Below are 18,734 nucleotides of genomic sequence, written 5' to 3' on the forward strand. Positions count from 1 at the left end.
ACAGCGCCCGCCTGCCCCGCTGCCTCCACATCACAGGCAGCGGGTCTAGGGGTCTTGATTGATTGCAACAACAGCCAAAGTTTACGACTCCTCCTTCAGTAGTTTCAAAGCCGCAAACATAATGTGTCCTCTCTTTTAACCTGCACCTAGAGAGTTTGCCAAAAGGAAAAGAAAAATGTCAACAAGAAAATGTACCTATTTGTTAATTTCTGTGTATTCTTCTTGAGATCATTTGGTTCGAAGACCTGCTTTTCCCTACCACAGCCCATGTATATGTAAGCTCAGTAAAGAGTTTTTAACTTCAGCTCTGTTCATATTTTGGGAAATTCTTTGTTGTTGGGGGCTAAGCCTGAAGACTCTCAAGCAGTGATGGCGAACCTTTTGAGCTCGGCGGGTCAGCATTTTGAAAAACCCTAACTTAACTCTGGTGCCATGTCACATATAGAAATTTTTTGACCTTTGCAACCATAGTAAAACAAATAGTAAAACAAAGATTTATATTTTTGATATTTATTTTATATATTGAAATGCCATTTAACAAAGAAAAATCAACCCAAAAAATGAGTTCACGTGTCACCTCTGACACGCATGTCATAGGTTCGCCATCACTGCTCTAGAAAGTGGAGCAGCACCTATGGGCTCTACCCATTAGATGCCAGGGGCACGCTTTTCCTCCCACTCACTCATGAAGTCAAAAGTGTCTCCAAGTCAGAGATGTGAGGGATGGTGCTCACACTTTTCCAGCAGTGAGGAGTGAGCCGGGGGCTTCAGTCGTCCTCCCTAGTCTGCGTTTGTTACAGTGGACGGTCTCAGTGGTCACTGCCCTCCGGTGCCAGACCCTGGAGGAAGGGGCGTGAACACAGACAGGAAACCCACAAAATAGCCATGCCTGCTGGGTGGAGCGCTCTGACATGGACCCCGCTGATGCCCAGAATGACAGGGCAGTCTTTCCAGGGATACAAGGATATTCTTCCAGCCTTACTAAGGGGGTTAGCTGCCCCCCAGGGGGTTGGAGTAGATGCCCCACGCGGTGGGTACTCCTTGGTGTCGCTAGTTCTGGCAGCCACAAGCCAGGGGACAATACAAGCTGAGCCAGGAACCGTGTGGAATGAGATGAAAAACCATCCTGGCCCCTCCCAAGGCTGCATTCGCCCACTGCCATTTTATTTTGCTTCATTTGGAGCGAGGGATGTTGACCCACAACCATTTTAAAAACAATGAACTCAGACCCCAAATGAAAATCCTGTTACGTAGGAGCAGCCCCAGAGCCTGAGCCCGAGAATCCTCAAGCCTGGCCTCGCATTTCCCATCAAACCCACGGAGCAGAGGTGTCCTCCTGCGCCCAGAAGACACCCTTTCACACTTTGGAGACATGAAGAGCAATGGTATTTTAAATCCACAAAGCTAAGCCACTGGTTTTAGGAACTCCCTTGCCCCTTTCTCTCACTGGAGCATAATATAATTGTGTCTGTACCTTCAAGAAAAAAGGATTTGAAAACATCTGTACGACACGTGACCGTCTGTCGGTCCCGCACTGCAGGGAAGAGGCAATGCAGTAAGACAACTGCGTTAAAGATGAATTTTCATTAAAGATGAAAATTGAAATGGGCCACTGGGAACCGGCCCAGGGGAGACGTGACACTTGTTACTGAGGCAGGAGGAAGGAGGGATGGTTTGAATGGGGGATTTGAGACTGGCTGTGTTTTGAGGGTGGCCGTGACTTTGTGAAGCGTCCGCGAGGGAATGAGTGTTGGTGGTGTACTGAACCACCCAGTGGTGATGGCGGAGGCTCCTGTATTAGGACACTGAATTAGGGCCTGTTGGGAGACACCTTCTCCACTCCACAGATACAGAGATTTGTGCTTCTTTACTCCCCTGCACCCCTCTGCCTCACCCCGTCCCCCAGAGATGCAACAGGAAGGATACTCCTGCCAAGTGGATCTTTATTCCTTAAAAGAGTTCCTGGCCAAAATCTTTCTCTTCTGCTGATAAACTGGATTGACCCATCTGGGGGGAACAACTCTTTAAACACAGGGGAAATACTATACAGCCGTCCCCGTCCCCCTCCCCCAGATCTAGTTCCGGATCGCTTATCCTTCAGCAGCTGTGGTGCCTTCAAAGCGGAAGTATTCTCTACCCCTAGCAGCTCCCCGATCTCTAACAGGTGTCCTCAGTCTAAAGCAGCGGTTCTCAACCTGTGGGTCGTGACCCCTTTCGGGGTCGAACAACCCTTTCACAGGGGTCGCCTGAGACCATCCTGCATATCAGATATTTACATTACGATTCATAACAGTAGCAACATTACAGTTATGAAGTAGCAACGGAAATAATTTTATGGTTGGGTCACAACATGAGGAACTGAATTTAAAGGGCCAGAAGGTTGAGAACCACTGGTCTAAAGCATCCTGCCAAGGGGATGTGCCTCCGTCGGAACATCCCTGCTGTCTAAGGTGCAAACCGTCTCTCGTCTGTCCGGCCGCAGAGGATTGAGAGGCTTTTAGGGAGACCCAGAGGGTGCGCCTGGAAAATAGCATGTGACCCAAGGCAGCCAGCGGGAGTGACCTCAGAAAGGGTGCGGAGGGAGAGCATGGGTCCTGTTGGGTCCTTGGAGGTAGGGGAGGTGGGTAGGGGCTTGAGATCTGAGAGGAGAAGCAGGTTACAGGTTACACGCGCTGTTTCCACCTTCCCGTAGTCTGCCGTCTTAAAGAAAGAGAATGGTCGTTATGTTTCCATGCACAAAATGTCACCACGGGAGAACTTCAGATGATGTATGCTAATATGAAAAGGTGCAAGATATGTGGTTCATGAAAAATAGGAGGAAAAAGTTCTTTTTAGAAAAGTATTTTCCCCATGAATCCACTTTTAAGGAATGGACACAAGCATGCATGTGAATATGTGAGTTGGTATTTCAATGGATATATGTAAATGCCTCTTTTTATATAGACAGTTTCTGGACATACATAAAGAGAATGAATCTGGGAGTGGGTCTGTGAGTGAGGCGTTTATTTTTCAGTTAATTCCACCTGGTGTGTGTGTTTTACAGTGAGCACACACTGCTTTCAGGACTCTTTTTAAGAAGGGAAAAAACTTAAGGCATTTTAATAATAGATAAGACTAAGCCTTGTAGCCTCTCTCTGGAGAGGAGAGACGGGAGGTTGTTGGCCTGAAGCACGCACACAGGATGTGAGGGTGTGACCAGCATAAACGCGTCAGGTGGTCTGAGACTTTTTTCCCCGTAGAAACGGGCCTGACTAGCTTCTCTGGGGTTGCCTGGTGTCCCCCACCGTACCTGCCGCCAGAAGGGATCCTCTGGTGTTGGTCTGCACAGTTCTGACAGTTCTGTGCTGAGCCAGTTTTCACTGGGTAAAGGCAGGAATCTGGTGGGTTACTTCCTGTTTCATTTGCCTGTAAATCTGGGTGTTGAACCCAGATGACATTATGTTTGACCTCCTAACAGAGAATAAAAGATACTGCAACTGGGGAGTAAGCCAAGATTTCTTCGTTGGGACACATAAAAAATTGACAAATTGGACTTCATAGTAATTTAAAACTTCTGCTTGTTAAAAGGCACTAATAAGAAACTGAGTACACAAGACATGGACTGAGAAAAACTACCTCACACAGGACTTCTATCTGGAAGGTTCAAAGAGGTCTTCTAATAGTAAGATGTTGAACAGTTCAGTTTAAAGAATGGGCACAAACTTGAGCAGGCCTTTCTCAAAAGAAGATACACAAATGACCACTAAATACATGAGAACCCCTTTTTGTCATTAGGGAGATATGAGTTAAAACCACAATGAAATACCACTACACATCTACGAGAAGGGCTAAAATTAGAAATATTGGCAATTTCATCTGATGACAAAAATGTGGAGCATTTGGAACTCTCACACATGGTGCCTCTTAGGAAAAAGAGTCTGTCCGTCCCTAGAACAGTGATTTTCAACCTTTTTCATCCCAGGGCCCACAAAAACTACTAAAATTATGCATCACACTCAAAAAATATATTTTTTGCCAATTAGACAAAATTAGGTATAACTTTGATTGATTTACTTTTAAAAAGATGATAATTACCTACTCTTTTTGCTCCAAAGTGACTTTTTTAAAAATCAGGTACCTGTCCTATATAATAAAAGCCTAATATGCAAATTGACCAAACGGGGGTTCAGGAGCGGACGGCACCACCCGATCTCCACCCAGGCCTAGGGACCCCCTACCCATGCCTAAATTTCATGCACCGGGCCTCTAGTACTTGTATATAAGGACTTCTGGTTCCAAGAATTAAACCATCAGATGCAACTTTATTATGCGACGTGCCCAATAAGATGCTACTCTGTTATGTGACCTATATATTTACGGTTCAAGACAGGGCATTCACACCGGACAGCTTTTGTTGTGTTGGCTGTTGTCATTTTTTTTATTTGACAATCTAAGGGAAAAGAGGTCAGTGCCCCTGCCTAAATAGTCCGGTATTGCATGTTTTAAAAATTCTGTGGCCCTCAGGATGAAAATCACTGCCCTAGAAAGTTAAACATTGACTTACCAGCAATTACGCAAGGGAAATGAAAACATGTGTTCATAAACGATTGGTACAAAAGTTCATAGCAGCTTTTTTTTTTTTAATCCCAAACTGGAAGCAGTACAAATGTCCACCTGCAGGTGGACAGATAAACAAATTGGAGCATAGCCACACAATGGAATACCACTCAGTAATAGCAGTGATAAGGAATGAACCCCTGATAGCACATCATGGATGAATAACACCACCAATCTAGCAGTTGCCCAGGGCAAGGGTAGAGATGACTGCAGAGGGGCTCAGGGAACTTTGGGGTGATGGAAATCTGTCTCTTCGCTATGCTCTGTGTCTTCATTATGGTCGTGCCAACACTGGAGTGAAATTGGTCAGAACTCAGTAAGCTATACACCAAGGCTGGCATCACTGCTGCCACTGTGGTGCCAGTGTACACACACTTGTGTAAATACATAAGCATGTTTTCTCAGACCACGTGCAGTTCTCATGTTTGCCAATCCGTGTTGGGGGGCTGGGCATCCCGTGCCTTGCCTGCCATTCCATTCTGTGCGTCGCATCTCATATTAAAGCTTTATGTCCCCCCTGGAATTGACCCACTCAGGATGGAGAAGTGGGGCTGTGGAAATGGATTATGAATGAGCTCCTGAGAAGACTGGGTGATGGGCCTACTCCCAAATGCCTGCAGACCAGCAGGAGTGCTGAGGTAGCATCGGGGGTTTTATCTGTGGCGGCCAAGGGTGTGGCAAATCTGGATGGAAGGAAGGATGGGGGGACTTGTCCTAAAGCGTCGTTTTTGCTTAGTTTGTGTGCTCATTTGGCTTGGGTGGGGTCGTGGGTAGACGTTACGTGGGTCTACAGTACTCCTCAAGTTGTCCCTTAGGTTCTGCGAAATTCATGGGTGTGTGCATCATACTGTTTTTGTTTAAGGCCTCTTTCTCTTCCTTCTTTCTCATTTATTTCATTATGCCTTTTACACCTCCCTCCTGAGGTCCACTGTGACGGTGGAAGAATATAAATCCTGACTCCTTAGCTGTGTTTTCTCTTGTTCTGCCCCCTCTGAACCTCCTGGTGGTTCAGGAAAACTCCGGGTAAGAGTCACCTGGGGAGACGGGGACACGGGGCCAGGCCAGCCATGGGTTGCGGCGGCACGTGCATTCTCAAAGATGGCAAAGAGCCTCCCTGGCTGAAAACAAACAGGTGTGTTTTCTCAGCCCTGAGATAACGAAGGGCCCTTTCCAAAAAGAGGGGGTAGGAAGGGGAAGCGTCAGCCCCCACGGCATCTCCTGGGAGCTGCTTGCTCCCCTGAGGTTTGCGAGGTGCCAGCAATACCCTGAAACTGCAAATTCTGCATCTTGGCAACAGGCCCTGTGGGAAATCGAGAGGGCGGGGCAGCGGGAACCCTGGGAGCCGTGAGTGGAACTGTTAAGTTTTTCAGTTCATCCTTCAACTGACATACGTATATTTCAATATCAGTGGGAGCCATGACTGTTTTAAGAATTTCGCCCCAGGAATTGCTAAACAAGTTAATTTATCTGTTTCTCATGCAATGTATCTATTAAAATAAACTTTTACTCCGTTATGGAGTTTAAGTAACGGGTCTCCTGCAGGCAAAATAGAAAAGGCTTGCAGAGTAAACGCTCCTGTAGTTTTTCTTCCTTTTGAGACATTGTCTTCTGGAACCAGCATCATCTATGTTATTAATCACTTGTGGGGCTTTCTACTGCTTCCCATTGCTCCCTTGGAATTAAACGGCCCCTATAAAATATGAAAAATGTACTTTTTAAACAGTAAAAAAGTCATTTTCTAGCATAATACCCCAAATAAAGTGCCGTGGAGCCATTAGTAGTAAATTGAATTTTTTGGTGTGTAATTTGTACAAAAACTGACAGGTGCGATCCCCACTCTCCCTCCACCGTTCATCATTGGGTTTCGCGGAATCAGAGGTAGCGATCTGCAAGGACAGGCATTCTGATGTCATCTTCAGTTGCACACTTCATTTACTTGGGCAGGTCACAGGCGGCGGCGGCTTCTGTCACTCGGTGCCACCGCACTTATTAGCGAATCTCGCCCCAGGGCAGCTGGGACGCTGGGCTAGGGCAGATGTTCTTTTCAGCCTATTCAGTGACCATTCTTGGGGGTTGTTTACTGTTGCCATGGTGACTTTCATTTCCATAGCAGCCGCGCTGCTGTTTCTCAGAGGAAAATGAATTTAGTTATAAAAGGATAATATTTTTCTCTGTCTCTGTATAACCTGCCATCTGTCGACCGGTGGATCAGTGAGGATTCAGAAACCTATTAAGAATTACAGCAATGAAGTGATGCGGATTTTTTATTTTGGTCCCATATTAAAAGCAATCATAGATGCGGGAGCAAACATTGTGCTCTCAACATCATAACTTTGATTTTTTTATATATGTTTTAAGCATGTGTGTTTTTAATGCCTTCACTGCTGTACACACACACACACACACACACACACAATCTCATAAAATGCAACTTAGGTTCTGCTGACAAATGGAAATGACCAGCCGTCTTGTGTGTACCGCACTAGATGCAGGTGTATGTAATGCTTTCTCTTCCTGGTGCTGTGAGCTTCCCCAGTTCATTCGAGATGCCTGTGGCCCAACTTCCTATTGTCACCCCAGGCTCCTGCGCCTGCACCCAGGGAACGAGCTGTCAGGGTGTGTGGATCGGCCCCGTTACCAGGAACTTACAGTGCAGATCATGAAACTAGCAAAATGAGAAGAGAGACCATGCTCTGTTTTAAAAACATAAGTACCTGCCCCTTCCATCTCTTTCTAGAATACCTTTCTCCCTCTCACATCCGAGTGGGAAGAAAGTCACCTTGGGGATCTAGCTCATCAAGTTTCGGGGCTTTTTTTTTTCTCTATTGCATTCATAAACTAACGTGCAGGGGGAAAAACCACGCCCACACACACCGGCCCCGTTGTAAATAATGTTATTTATTGGTTGACTTTTCCAGATCCTGACATTGATGCTGCCAGTGCCATGATGCTTTTGAATACTCCCCCTGAGATACAAGCAGGTTGTGAGTAGCTATTTCTATAGCCTTCAGCACATAGTTTGTGAACTTAACCTTCTCATGTACACACCAGGCCGTAGGGAGAACTAATGCTCAAGTAGAACCTCCCTGCAGAATCACTTTAAGACGACCTTCGTGTGTGATGACACACATGTGCATACGAACACGCGGCCGTGCATCTGTGTGAATGGAGGCTTAGGTGTGTCTCCACGATGGCAAAGTTCTCGTCTAATTTCAGAGCTTCGGGCTTGGGGGGAGGGAAGCAGCCCTGTAATGGGTCCCAGCGGAGAGGCCTTCTCTGCGCCTGCAGGGACCGCCCCTGCGAGCGTGTGGTTTCTGCTGGAGACGCTACGTGGGGCCAGCTTAGCAGTCCTGCCGTTGAGCGGTGCCCATTTTTAGAAACTCCTTCCCTTTGGGATCTCATTAATAGCAGGCTACCATCGTATAGATGGAGAGAGAGGAGAGGGTCGTCTGGCTGAGGTGGGTGACAGGCAGGAGCTTGGACGAGCCTTGAAATGGACCCCCATGGCGCCCCAGGGTCATCCGCACCAGCCTTCCTGGCTGCCAGGGGCAGGAGGGCAGGGCTGGTTAGCCCAGCGGAGCTCCTGTCCTCACCTTCTGTTGGCCGTTGAGCAATATTAGGCTTGCGACAACTCTCCTCCTCCTTTGAGCTTCTTTTCTACCCCCCCCCTTGTGTGCCCCCCCCCCTACGTCTGGAGCTAGACTGCCATGGTTTTAGGAAGATCTTCTTACCAAGGGATGGAAAAGGGCTTTGCATGGAGATGTCTGCCCCCTCTTCCTTCTGGCTTGAGATGAGTTCCTCTGCCCACGTTCCACCCCCAGCCAGAAACCTGCTGAGCGGACAGCCAGCTCGTCCGCCAGGGTCTGCTCAGCTCGTCGGCAGGACGTTGCTGCGCTGCAGCCTCCTGTTGAGAGGCGCAGGCGTGGAGATGACAGCGTGAGGCGTAGACTCGGCCAGGACACCAGGAGCTGGCGCCCACCCGGCTCGTTCTTATGGCCGGGCCCTCACCTCTGTTGGGGCTCTGGCTCTCGAAGGATTGTGTGGCCTCCTGAGCCAAGGGACTCCCCCACTTTGGGAGTCAGTGATGCTTCCCACAGAAAAGCCTCCAGCCTCGGACTCCAGCAGGCGCCGATGTGGGGTTCCCGGCCATCCTCCCCAGCCCTGCACTGTTCACAGCCGGCCACCAGCCTGAGGAAGTTGGATTCCATCCTTTCTCACTTGCTCCTGTTTTTAAAAAGGATCCAACATACATAGCCCAGCTTTCTCAGGAGGGACTTGTCCCTCCATCCGGGGCTGCCCTTCCCAGCTGCTAAAGGCACAGAATTCTCAGTCTCGCTTGGCTCAGCTCGGATCGTTAGCGATGGAAACGCCAGGCTGCCCACTCCTCCGAGCAGCAGACACGCTGCCCAGGGAATGTGTCCCTGGCAGTTGACCTGTCGTGTGGTTTTTCAACGATGTGTGAAGTTACAGGAGAATATTAACACAAAACACCGCCTTTCTCAGATGACGTTGCAGAAAGAGCACAGACCACGTTGTAACCAAGTTACAGCCTGAAATGGTTTCTAAAATCAAGTCACATAACTCATCGTGGGGGACACATACTGACTTCCTCGGAGCTGTGAGATTCCGGCATCTTCCTTAGCATCCGGCCACCGGTCATTGGTTTTAAGCAAATACGTTTGACGAACTGGAGGAATGAAGTTAACAGGGAAAGGGCGTGGGATCAGCCATTGGCAGGTCCTCGGAAGCTTCCCTCAGGTCCCATCGTCGGGTTCCTGACCACAGGAAGAGCAGGAAAACGGTTCTTTTTTTATTAGTTGACAAGTGAATGGCTTTTAATGTTTTCATGACTAAATGAACTTGGCCCCCTCTTTCACCACAACACTCAAACTGTAAATAGTTATGTTTTTTTCAAGGTGTCCATAGCCTCGTTTACCTTGAAATGCTGCATTTGAGTTTTCAAAGCTCGGCGTCCATGTGTTGAGGCTGTCAGCTCATTTTCAGAAGGTCTTCCTGCGTGGTAACACTGTGAGACGCCCAGCACACCGTCATGAAGGCCTCACACCACACGGGGGCTCCACGTCCCGGAAGGAGGAGCCATGATGCCCACAGGAGCTGTAGAAGGAGCAGCAGAGGAATAATGTAAAGGCAGAGAGTGGGGCCACCAGCTGTGTACTCACCTTCCCCTCTGGCCCCAAGCCCCATAGCGTCCCCTGGAGGTCAGGGTAGAGCAGTGGGAGTGGGCTGTGAAGCCCCAGAGATTGGAGCCTTGAGTGTCTGCTCCGTGCACTGGGGAGCCAGGCTGGCTGCTCCTGCGCCTCCTGTACCCACAGTCACAGGTGTCCGTGTCCCAACATCTGCTCAGGTAGCTCTTCTCCGCCTCACTCTTCCTTTGCCTCCCTTTATGTTCATGTTACGTTGCATAATGTTTCTTACCTGGGATGTGGTAGGGCACCCTGCCTCCCAGAGGGAGAAGCGTTGGAGACACAACGTGATGACTCCTCCGTCCCTGCCCAGCCAGCTGTGCCCACGGCCTAGAAAAAGCGAGAAGGGATTCCTTGGCAGAACGGGTCCGAGGCAGCAGCCACCGGCCAGCCTGCTGGAGTGCGGGCAGCCCGCCTCATGGTGTGTGTGCGTGTGTCGCCGTGTGGGTGTGTGCGTGTGTCGCCATGTGTGTGTGTGTGTGTGTGTGTGTGAGTGTGACCATGTGGGTGTATGTGTGCATCATCCAGCCTCAGGTCCTGCCACTGCCCACGTGAGGGAGTGCGGGCTCCTGCCTGCACACTGCCTGCCTGCAGGCCCAGCCCTTTATGGAGCCTCCTCATGTGCCACTATTTATAGCCTCTTGTTTTCACCTCCTAGCTGTCCGATGCTCCTGGGCGAACGGGGCCACCAACCTGGTCTGTCTGCCGCTGTCACTCCCAGCCGTGCGAGGCTGGCCTGGGCGGCCTGAAAGGCTTTCCCTTTCTCATTGCCCTTCGTAGCCTCTGCCCTCGGGTCACCAGACAGCAGCCACTTAGAGCGTTTCCTCTCATCCTGCCCTTGCTCGGCATCTGCAAAGCCAGCTCAGGGTGGCAGACTGGCCACGGTCCAGCATCTGAGCCGAGTAGGTCAGAGAAAGAAAATGACTCAAGAAGCTGGTGAGAGCCCCAGTCAGCAAGACCCTTGATCTTTGGGGATTCCCTCGCTGCCCCCGGGGAGCTCCGAGCACCGGGCATCACTTGCGCTGGACTCCCTGTGGGCCCCTCGGCCTCTCAGTGAGCGGGTGCTTCACTTCCAAAGAGACAGCCATGCCTCTCGTTAGAACCTCAGGCTCCAACATTGCGTCGTGGGCCATTCCCACCAGCAGCACCAGCAGTGACATTGTCTTTTTCAAACGTTGCCAGTTTGCAGCCTGTGGAACATTCTGTAAGGATGCCACCGTGTCTCCCATGCTGGATAGGACACTCAATAGGACTCGCCTTCCACAGACATCAGGGCAGAACATTGCTGCCGCACAATCTCCTCCACTCTGGGTTATGCTTCTAGTCAGACCCATCCAACCCCACCCCCACCCGAACCCCAAAATGGCCCCGTGGACTAATTCCAGCTTCTAGAGCAGCCGTGGGCAAACTATGGCCCTCGGACCGGATCCGGCCCGTTTGAAATGAATAAAACTAATAAAAAAAAAAAGACCGTACCCTTTTATGTAATGATGTTTACTTTGAATTTATATTAGTACACACAGACACTCCATCCATGCTTTTGTTCCGGCCCTCCGGTCCAGTTTAAGAGCCCATTGTGGCCCTCGAGTCAAGAAGTTTGCCCACCTCTGTTCTAGAGTCTGCTAAACCCTGGCGTGGCTGTCCCCTTGACAAGCCCTGTGAGTCACCTGGAACCCCACTCGGGGAACTGTTTGAAGCCAGGAGTCAGATCACCATTACTCATCTTCAAAGACTTATCTAATCCCTGGTGGGAATGTTCCCAGAGAGGAAGTCCAGAGAATAAATACAACAGCAAAGCTGGTGCATTCCGCTCCCTGCCTGGAACCGGGAACATACCAGACCCACCGGGCATCGGGGAAGAGAGACAACCAGGAAGTCAGCTCCCCTTGCAGGCGCCTCCCAGCATCCTTCCTTCCAAGTGAGCAGGTGGTGGCGCCGACTTCAGGAAAAGGGAGGACTGTTGATCACCTGGCTGCTCGGCTTGTGGCCTCGCGCAGCGTTTGCCAGGGCTGCCCTCCAAGGGCAGCAGCAGGAGCTCAGGTTAATTTTAGAAGCTGTGAAAACCAAGGAAGGGAAGCATCAAGGGGATGAGGAAGTGTCGGGGGTGGGGGAGTGTGGGGGGAATTTGTCTTGTGCCACAGACGTTTTTTTATCAAGATGATCACATGCCGATGCTGCTGCTTGATGTCCTCTCTTTCGGGTGTGAGTGTTGCTTTCTTGCTGGTTAGAAATAAGAAAGTTTAGCATCAGTCTGTTAACGTAAGAGAAAGGGGTGGATCAGCCCAGGTGCTGATCTCCTTGGCACCTGGTTCCAGCAGGTTGAGAGTCTCAGGTGTGTGTGTCTTCTCACCTGCAGACGCCGCACGATGTAGCGGAAGGGCTGGTGCTGTGGCCTGTGTCTTTTCCTGTAAGAACCACAGACCCGAGCTAGCCATTCCCGTTGATTTTAAATGTCCAGTTTCTTATTTCATCTTCTCTCGCTGCAGCCTCGGTGTCACCCAGGTCACTGGGCGGGGTGCACTGGCTGTAAAGTGTTTTATATGTTCTGATAGACTTTGAGGGAAACACAGAGTAAAAGGAGCAGACAGCCAGATGGGCTCCTCCAGAAAGGGCCGAGGATTGGGCCTCATGCTCCTTTAGGATCCCAGAATCAAAACAGACTTCAGGATGCCTTTCTCACACCTTGACCTTAACCTGCTTGTGATCCATCTTCCGAAGCCGTGTTCCTGACACCTGGGATGGGGACAGAAAGGAGAAGAGATGGGGAACAGTGCCGAGTCACAGCTGGTCGCTGGCAGTCGGAGAGCAAATGGGAACACAGGCGCCATCCCGCCGCCAGGAGCCTGCCAGGGATGAGGACTGAGCGATGCCGGAGTTGGCAGAGGCAGCGATCCATTGCGGCTCATTTGAGAACGAGCTTAGGATTCTGAGGAGCCTGGAGTCTTGGGAGGTTCAGGAAGTAGCTGAGGGGAAGCCTTTTGATGCTGGGGGGTAGCTGTGTCCTGACATTCTCTTTGAAGTGACCGAGGTTCATTAAACAGGAGGGTGTTTTAATGGGTGAATGCAGAGGTAGGGGTGACTACAAACAGCAGGAGAGGCCAAACGGATGTCCCCTGTCCTGACCTGGTCAGGCCCTGTGCCTTACAGATCATGGATAAGAGGATGCGAGAGAGGTGAGGTGGGATGGCGGGACGATGCGCTTATAGGATGGGCCAGCCTCCCAGCTAAGCCATTTATGTAACTTGTCGTACTTAATCCTTGTTTGTGCATGTTTACAGGTGAGGAAACTGAGGCTCAGAAAGGTTGAGGCACTTGCCCAAGGCCACAGAGCTCGTGGTGGGGCAAGACAGGTGGCGGCCCTGCTGCCCCGAGTATCCGCCTGCCGATGCAGGATCCTTCATCCATGAAGGCAGCAATGAGACGAGGAGCGGAGGACCCGCTTCCTCAGTTTCCCTCCCTGTTGGGCATCAGAGGATTCTGGGCACGGACACCGTTCTCGGGGCTGCTTTTCTCTCCTTTGACTGGCAGGTGATTCAGTGGTTCTACCCGAGTCCCAGAGAACACGCGCTCCGTGACTCCCATCTGGTCTCTCTTGGTTCCAAGCTCCCCAGGCCTTGTCCCACGGTGACAGGATGTGGACAGGGGAACAGAAGCCACATAAGAGCAGTTGCTGCTCTTTCATTTTAGGGTCTGTTTTTTTGTTGTTGTTGTTGTTGTGGGTGGGTATTTTTATCCCCTTCTGAAGATCTGTTTTTATTGATTTGAGAGGGAGAGACATCCATGTGAGAGAGAAACATCGATTAATTGCCTCCCAGACATGCCCCGGCCAAGGATGGTACCTGCAACCCAGGTAGGTACACTGACCAGGAATTGAACCCACAGCCTTTGATGTACCGGACGACGCTCCAACCAACTGAGCCATCGTCCAGGGCTCATTTTGTTCTTAACGGGCTTTCAGCTCACCGGTCACTTCAGGATTGCTCTGTGGGTGTAGATTGTGTTGGTGATGATAATGATACTGACAACTAATGTGTGATTTTCTAAGTAACGGTGCCTTCATTAACTCAGTTAAATCTCCAAATACTCTGTGAGATAAATACCAAATTTTGGCCCCATCTTAAGTAGCTTTTTCAGGGACACAGGCAGCAAATGACAGATGGAGTGCATACCCAGGTCGTCCGACACCAGAATCTGCCGCGCGGCCATGGTGTGTAAGACCACTTCCTCCTCCTCAGGATGCTGTAATGGTTTTCACAGGATCTGGGGGATACAGTCCAATCGCAAAGCAAAATGACGTTTTCATTCCTGCGCACAGTGTGCTTTTTATCACTTCCGGGCCTTGTATGTGTTGTTCCTCGGCCTACAGGAAGTCTTCCCAGATACCCCTTACTTTGGGCTAGGTGTCTCCTTCTTTCATGTCTTAGTGTATTTTCTATTGCCTCTAATTCCCTTTCCGTCCCACTTAAACTGTGGTGCCGCTCTGTCCCCTTCACCTAATACATACCCAGGTACTTGTAAAGGATGGAATGTATTCATTGCTATGATCTGTATATGGGACTGGGATAATTCTTACTGTCAAGAATGCTAACTGTTGCAGGCTTTAAATATTTATCCAGTGGTCTGTTCTATCAGACTCCTGCTCTTGATGAGGGCCCTAGGGACGGAGGTATTAGGCAGTGTTATCAGAATTAGACTGCGTCCGTGGATATCCGAACCATACAGCAAAATAATTACAAAATCCTTTCCGTCTGTCTGCAAATCCCAGAGTTGTGCTGGTTTTGCATGTCTTTCCTTGAGAACTCTCAGTATTTCCCCCTATATTTTCTTCTCGAAGTTGTAGGATGTAGTTCTTACATTTAGGTTTATGGTCCGTTTCTAATTAACTTTCATGTATGGTAAGAGGTTAAGAACAAGGTTAACTTTTTCCCCAAAAGGCTCTTCAATTGATCTAATTCTCCTTTCCCCCATGGTGTTGTCTTGATGCTTTTGTCCAAAACTAGTTGACCAGCCTGGCTCAGAGGCTAAGTGTCAACCTATGAACCAGGAGGTCATGGTTCGATTCCCGGTCAGGGCATATGCCCAGGTTGTGGGCTCAATCCCCAGTGTGGGGTGTGCAGGCAGCAGCCAGTTGATGATTATCTCTCATCATTGATGTTTCCATCTATCTCTTCCTCTCCCTTCCTCTCGGAAATCAATAAAATCATATTTAAAAAAACAAAAAACACCAGTTCACCACATGTATGTGGGTCTAGTTCTGGATTCTAGTTTGTTGCATTGTTCTCAATGTCTATACATCATAGGCCAGTACCACACTGCCTTGTAGCTTTATAGGAAGTCTTGAAATCAGATCATATAAATCAAGTAATATCAATTTTAGCCACTCTTTCTTATAGAGAACTCATCAACTAAGCTGTGTATAGTAATTAGCTGTAGTATCACATTATAACCGGTTTCATGCTTTGAAAATACTTGGTGCATCTCCTGCTTTAGTTGATCTGTTATCTGAAATCTGGCTAATAGAAAGGGGCAGATAGGAGTTCTTGATCTGGTTAAGCCTACTGTCACAATTAAATATGGTAAGAAACAGCACTGCTTTTAATTTTATCTTCTGCCCCACCTTTTGGAAAACCTAGTATCCAGAGCCTTATGCACCCAGGCAGGTGTGGCTCCGCTGGTTGGGCGTCATCCCATGTACCAAAAGGTCGCCAGTTTGATTCCTGGTCGGGGAGCATGCAGGAGGCAGCAGATCGATGTTTTACTCTCACATCAATGTTTTTTCTCTCTCTCTTCCTCTCCCTCTAAAAATTAAAAAAAAAAAGACAAATTTTAGAAAAAGAGCCTTATGCACACCTGTAAGACAAATGACAGAAATACTAGCACAAGCTCCAGAATGCCCAAGGAATCAGTCTATAACGTTACCCCATATTCAAGAGTGGAATTCATCCTACATGGTTAAAGGTTTAGAATATTCATGTAAGCATGTTCTTAGAGTCCTAAAACTTAAATAAGTGAAAAGTATGTACGTGTTTTGTAAAAAGGGTTTGTTCTACACAAATGACATCGGCTTTAACAACTTAATATTCAGAGTGGTTTCCATTTTGGAATGTATAATTTTTCAGGGTTTTTTTGGGGGGTGGGGGGATGGTTTTTGAGAAAACACAATTCACTCACCTTGCCTCGGCGTGAGGTTGCACCAGGGGCTCCAGGGGCTCTACGGACGCTGACAGCAGAAGGGGTCCTAGTGAGCACTGTTCAGAGAGGGAAAGGGAGACTGGGGCGTGCACAAGGCCACACAGGAAGAGCTGACATCAAGTCCCAGGTGTGCCAGTGTCCTCACCTCTGAAGCACACCTGGCACCATAGATGCATGGAAGGGTGCTGGCAGGTGCAGTGAGAACATGAGCTTGAACCAGATGAATCTGCTGTTGGGGGTCAAAAAAATGTCAGGTGTCGGGGATTTCCTGTGGTTACCCTGTTAGGTAAGCCCTCAGACAAAATCAGGTGGTGGGAAGCCACTGTGAATGTGTATGGAAAATGGACAGGATCCGATGGCTGTGGGCAAGAAGGTTGGCTCAGGGTTGGCTGGGTTGGTCAGAGAAGGTGGACTGTTAAGAGGACCCAGGAGGTTTGGTTGGGGAAATCCTCGGGAAAGACCAGGTGGGGCCCTCGGAGTGGGCTCCGGGCGACGGAGGCAGAAGCCAGAGCCTGGCCGTCACCCCTGCGTTCCAGTGACAGCGCCGGGCAGCGGGCGTGAACTGTGTTGTGAGGGCCTGGGTGCTAAGGACCTTGTAGAATCAGCTTTGCTGTTATTTCTGTCTGTTCCCTTGTTGGGCTGAGGATAGGAAGGTGTGCTCAGCCTCTGAGCAGGGCAGGAGGAGGTGCTCTTGTTGGGCACCTGCGTTCCGTGGCCAGCGTTCCTGAGACCTTGCGAGGGCCTGGCTAGAGGTGAGAGCTTAGATTTAGTAAATGCAAGCAAATAATGTCTGAAGCCCACTCTCCCAAACTCAGCTTTCTTAACAAGGCGTCAGTCATTTGGTCGGAAGCTGTTGGTCTCGCCTGGCTGACCGAGTGTCTTTTCTTGAGGCGTGCTGTCTTTCTGTCTGTCTGCCGCGCACTCTCTTGGCATCTTCGTGAGTCTCTCTCTCTGTGCTTTTTTTCTTGGCCTCTGCTTGCTCTCTGTTCTTTTGACTAACTGCTTTTTTTCTCTCTCTCCCTCTCTCTCTCTCCATCCAAAACTCCTGACTCAGAATGAAACCTTCACAGTTGAACTCACCTGTGGTGTCTTCTTGTCGCTCTTGCAGTTCCGCCAGGAGTGATCCAGAACGGAGCACGGGTTCTGAGCCGAGGGCTGTTTCCCGGAGTCCGGCCATTGCCAATCACTCCCATCGGAATGACGGCCGCCATGAGGTAAGGGGGGCGCTGGCTGGGCAAAGCCTGCCTGGGGAGTGGGAAAGGCATCGTGGGTCCTGCGGGGGCCACTGGGTGGGATGGAGGGAAACAGCCTCTAAGGAGTGAAGACAATAAAACTGGTTTGGGTGTTTAAAAAGTCACTCCCAGCAACCCCAGTCTAAACACCAGCTTCTCCTCAGCCTGTCAGATGATCCTGGTCTCCGTGCAGGTGAGATGAAGACAGATCAAATTAAGTGGGTTAGAAAACAGGGTAAGGTGGGTAGAGGGAAGGGTGAGCAATTTGTTCAAGATCCTGGCTGTAGACGCAGGCCTGTCACTTACCGGTGCCCTGCCTTTGGGTGGATGTCTGACCTCTCTGGGCCCCAGTTCCCTCCTCTATGAAGCTCCTCACATCAAATGCCAAAGCGGGCGTGAGAAGTGCCGAGGTACCTGGTCTATCAATAACGGGGCATCGTTTCCCTGCTTCCTAAGAATCAGGTCACTTGCCAAATCAGAACTAGGGTCCTGCGCCAGCGTGGATGTCTGCTCCCACTGGCTCTGCTGCCTCCCTGCCCACTCCCGCCCACCCAGCCACCACCAGCCATCTGCAGAACCTTCCAGGTCTCCCACCCCATCACCCAGCACCCATCCCCATCCCCCCGTCTTCTGGAGCCATATTTGTTCCCCAGATATGTCTGGGATTTGCCCGTCTTATTCAAGCCGTGTCCTCCCCGTAGGTTTCCCTCAGCCTCCACACACACGGCAGCACGTCCTTCAGGACCCGTCACGAACATGATCCCCTCACAGACCTTTTCTGAACACGGCATCCGCTACAGGAATGAATTGCCGCTGCAGAGATGAAGAGGCGTTAGGGTGATGGAGGAACAGGAAACGCACAGGGAGGGCATGTCCCTTCTTCCTCCACCCCTCCCCAGCCTCTCTGTGGCACCCCCTCTTGTCTAAGCCTCATATGGACCAGGTGGTACAGCAGAAATGTGGCTGGCACAGCCCAGCCCTAGCCCTTTTGCAGGAAACACTGGAAGGGTGGCTTTGGGCTGAGTGACAATAGCTTCCTAATGGCACAGCTTGCTCAAAGCCTGCCCACAACCAAAGCACCATTGTCGAAGAGGCCCTTCCTGAACTCATAGGAGTTTGGAGCAGAATTGTTTCAGTATCCAACCACGATTTGCAGAAACTGGACAGGTTATCATTGCCATGGAGATAAGCAGTTAAAGAAAACCATCATGCATTTCCAGCTCACCATCCAAATGCCGCACCTCCCACCCCAGTTTGAAGAGAAATTGGGCAGAGATGTGTTGCAAGCTCTGTAAGGTCAAGGACCCTTGCTAATTATACCTGTGCCCTCTTTATGTCCCCAGTGCCTGGCAGATAGACACTGAGATGCTTTTTGGGGAAAAAACACACACGTAAATATTTGCAGAATCAGTGTCCGGGTAAAACTCATGAAGAAGTGTTTGGGAGAGGCCTGGCCCACGTGGCTCAGTTGGTTGCAGCATCGCCCTCTCCTGGTGCCACCAGGAGATCG

At 49.8% G+C, this 18,734-nt stretch overlaps 1 protein-coding gene across 4 annotated transcripts in view; it reads left to right on the forward strand.

Annotated features, from left to right (window-relative positions):
- FOXN3 (forkhead box N3) overlaps positions 1 to 18,148 on the forward strand; it is a 289,030-nt gene extending 270,882 nt beyond the window's left edge. For 2 of the 4 annotated variants that reach the window (XM_006754726.2, XM_006754727.2), the window contains exons 5-7: positions 7,515 to 7,580; positions 17,101 to 17,206; positions 17,681 to 18,148. In XM_006754726.2, coding sequence (XP_006754789.1) covers positions 7,515 to 7,580; positions 17,101 to 17,206; positions 17,681 to 17,984 — 476 coding nt within the window. In that variant the 3' untranslated portion in view covers positions 17,985 to 18,148. The remainder of the gene's footprint in view (positions 1 to 7,514; positions 7,581 to 17,100; positions 17,207 to 17,680) is intronic. The other 2 variants (XM_006754728.2, XM_006754729.2) reach the window with 2 other exon arrangements.
- Positions 18,149 to 18,734: the final 586 nt, after the last annotated feature.

The sequence above is a fragment of the Myotis davidii genome, unplaced genomic scaffold (assembly GCF_000327345.1).
Source record: "Myotis davidii unplaced genomic scaffold, ASM32734v1 scaffold732, whole genome shotgun sequence".
Taxonomy (NCBI): Eukaryota; Metazoa; Chordata; class Mammalia; order Chiroptera; family Vespertilionidae; genus Myotis; species Myotis davidii.